The sequence below is a fragment of the Phalangium opilio genome, unplaced genomic scaffold (genome assembly GCF_054372755.1).
Source record: "Phalangium opilio isolate 3A_F unplaced genomic scaffold, DU_Popi_V2 ptg000391l_1, whole genome shotgun sequence".
NCBI lineage: Eukaryota > Metazoa > Arthropoda > Arachnida > Opiliones > Phalangiidae > Phalangium > Phalangium opilio.
In genome coordinates this window covers 465581-468578 of record NW_028324235.1, presented here as the reverse complement: position 1 = coordinate 468578, position 2998 = coordinate 465581, and the positions used below count along the sequence as shown (strand labels likewise).

General features: G+C 38.9%; 1 protein-coding gene across 1 annotated transcript; it reads right to left on the bottom strand.

The window, feature by feature from the left end:
• On the bottom strand, positions 1-2553 carry LOC149594042 (uncharacterized). The gene is made up of 4 exons (XM_089861595.1): positions 2470-2553; positions 832-1203; positions 257-750; positions 1-109 (listed from the first exon to the last, which is right to left on the bottom strand). Exons 1-4 carry the CDS (start codon positions 2551-2553, stop codon positions 1-3), a joined length of 1059 nt encoding a protein of 352 aa, XP_089717721.1.
• Positions 2554-2998: the final 445 nt, after the last annotated feature.

Sequence of the window (2998 nt, the reverse complement as noted above, 5' to 3'; positions counted from 1 at the left end):
TTATTGGTAACGATAATATAACAATTCAACATTTGTATTAACATAAATGCAAGCCCGACTACACCTGGAGACGGGAATTTGTAAAGCGCTATAAGCGGCTTCCTGCGCGCTTACCTCGTGCGCGTTCAAAAACTGATTAGCAATCACCTTCAACTTTTGCTTCACCGTGCATTTATCAGACTGGGCTCGTTTAGCAGCTTCACGCAGAAGCATTGACATACCACGCTGAGATTTCCCTATATAAGACACGATATACATAACCAGAGCGTAAGGATCAAGAACAAACTGAATGTCCATATTCGCTTGCCAGAGGCGCAAAGTGCACGGGTTGTACGGATTAACCCTAGTGTCTTTAGGGTGTCTTTTCAATAAAACCACTTTCCTTTTGAGATCATACGTAATGGCTTTAATATAATCATCTTCGGTTATACGCAACTTTTCCAACAACTCCTCAAAACTATCTACCCACAATTCTTTTTCTTTCGATTGCAAAAGCTCATGCAATTTCTTGGAATTGTTCTTACACTTAAGTTCTTCGTCAAGAGTACCGGGTTCTCTTAAACTCGGATCATAAATAATAGTTCTAGGCATGGGAGGAAATGGAATTCCAAAACGACAAACTGAACTATCATTAACCTTCTTCCTACACGTTGTCGTGTGTTTATGCATTTGCAATGACGTTAACAAATCCCCATTATCATCGTTCAATTTACCAGCGCAAGAAATAACTTTATCAATATATTCCTCTACCTCTTTAACATTTGACAAATCCCCATTATCATCGTTCAATTTACCAGCGCAAGAAATAACTTTATCAATATATTCCTCTACCTCTTTAACATTTGACAAGTCATCTTTAAGCTTAGGCGCATCTTTAATCCATATCAACCCATGTTGATGAGGAGAGCCTCTTTGCTGTATTTCAACCCTGAAGTAATAATCTTCAATAACACCAAGAGGGCCTAGCTTTTGCAGAGCTTTAAGAAGAGCCCGAAAACGGTGGTCAAAATATCTAGCACAAGTAACAGGATCATCCTGAATCAACTTTGAACCAATTTCATCATTCGCTAAGCGATCCTGACCCGAAGTCACCCTCAATATGTTCAAAAGCTCAGGCCATTTGCCTTCCGCAGCTGAAAACGTTATAAAAAAGGTAGCCGTACCAAGCTGCCTAATCATAGCCATTAACTCTTTCTGCCTATGCTGCCAATATGAAAGCGAGGACTGCAAATTTTCTAATACTCTAAAACCATCATCCTGCTTAACAATTGAATCGAGTGCACCAGCAGACGATAAAAATCCAGCAGTGTAGTTTGAGCCATCTTTTCTCTTCGTTTTTCTCATACAAACTTGTATGGAATCTCTAACTTTCATAGTTTCCAACTTAACAAAAGTGTAAAACAATTTAGACGGATTTTTAGCACAACGCCTATCAATATTACGAAGCTCCCACCTAGCAATGTCCCCAAAACTACCTTTAACCTTAAGGTCTCTCTTCTGACCCACATAAATACTGGGGAATGACAATTCCTCCGCGTCCTCGTCATAGAGTAAAGACATTGGCGTTTGACCTTCACCAGGAGCAAACTTAACATGCATGGTATTAGTGGGTAGGAAATCAGACAATGACACTAACAACGTGTCTTGATTCCCAACTGGGAATGAGTTAACTTCGTTAGATTCATTCCAAATTTCATCGCTATCATTCTCATTCTCTACATTCATTGACCCTTGTGGGTTTTCACTTAATGTATCACCATGGTTTAACTGACGGTCAATTTCGTCAACAATAAATTCAAGTTCTTCTGGAATTGGATCTAATTTACCGCTCCTAACGGTTATCCCATGCTTAATATACAACGGTGTTTTCACCAAAACCTTAAGAGCTTCGTGCATTTTTTTCGTCCTAACAGTTTCATACAAATAGGGTGTATTATATTGCATTCTCCTCATAAACTCAATTTGAATAGTATCTGTTTCACGGGGTAACCGTGGTAACACTGACACTGTAGACTCTACATTTATAGGAACGTTGACCACGTTTCCCTTAATCCCCCTTTGTTGATCACAACCTAACCTTCTTATTTGCATAAAAGGTATTCTTGGTGAAATCATTCTTTCCTCCAAATTAGACAAATTAACTAGTTCTGCTGGAATTTCAGGGAATTCAAATCCATTTTCTCTGGAAAACTTGGGGATTTCGTTCTTTTTCACAGCTTTATTACAAGTACTACATAAAAATACTTTGTCACCTAATTCTCGACCGTGAATCCCAGGAACAGCCAAAAGCACTGTAGACTTAACAAAGCTACCCGATGCTTTAAAAAAAAGACCTGAGCACCCTTCACATGGCCACGTTGGACCTTCTGTAATACTTTCAAAATAGGTCTGCTCTATAAACAAAGGATTTGTCCTCCTTTCAGCCATAGACAATCTATTTCTAGAACGCTCTGGGTTTCTAACATTTACATTTTCACGCCTGGCAGCCTTACTCAACTGATTTTTAACACGCTCAGTTTCAACGTACTCCAAATCTTGACGTTTACTAGCCATAGCCAACTGACTTTTAACACGTTCAGTTTCAACGTACTCTAAATCTTGGCGTTTATTAGCCATAGCCAACTAATTTCTAACACGTTCAGTTTCAACGTACTCTAAATCTTGGCGTTTATTAGCCAAAGCCAACTGATTTCTAACACGTTCAGTTTCAACGTACTCTAAATCTTCGCGTTTACTAGCCATAGCCAACTGATTTCTAACACGTTCAGTTTCAACGTACTCTAAATCTTGACGTTTACTAGCCATAGCCAACTGACTTTTAACACGTTCAGTTTCAACGTACTCTAAATCTTGGCGTTTATTAGCCATAGCCAACTGATTTCTAACACGTTCAGTTTCAACGTACTCTAAATCTTGCCGTTTATTAGCCATACTTAACTGGTTCTTAACTCTTTCGCTTGCTCTATACGATTCATCCAGCCTTTTAACTCTCTTGCTC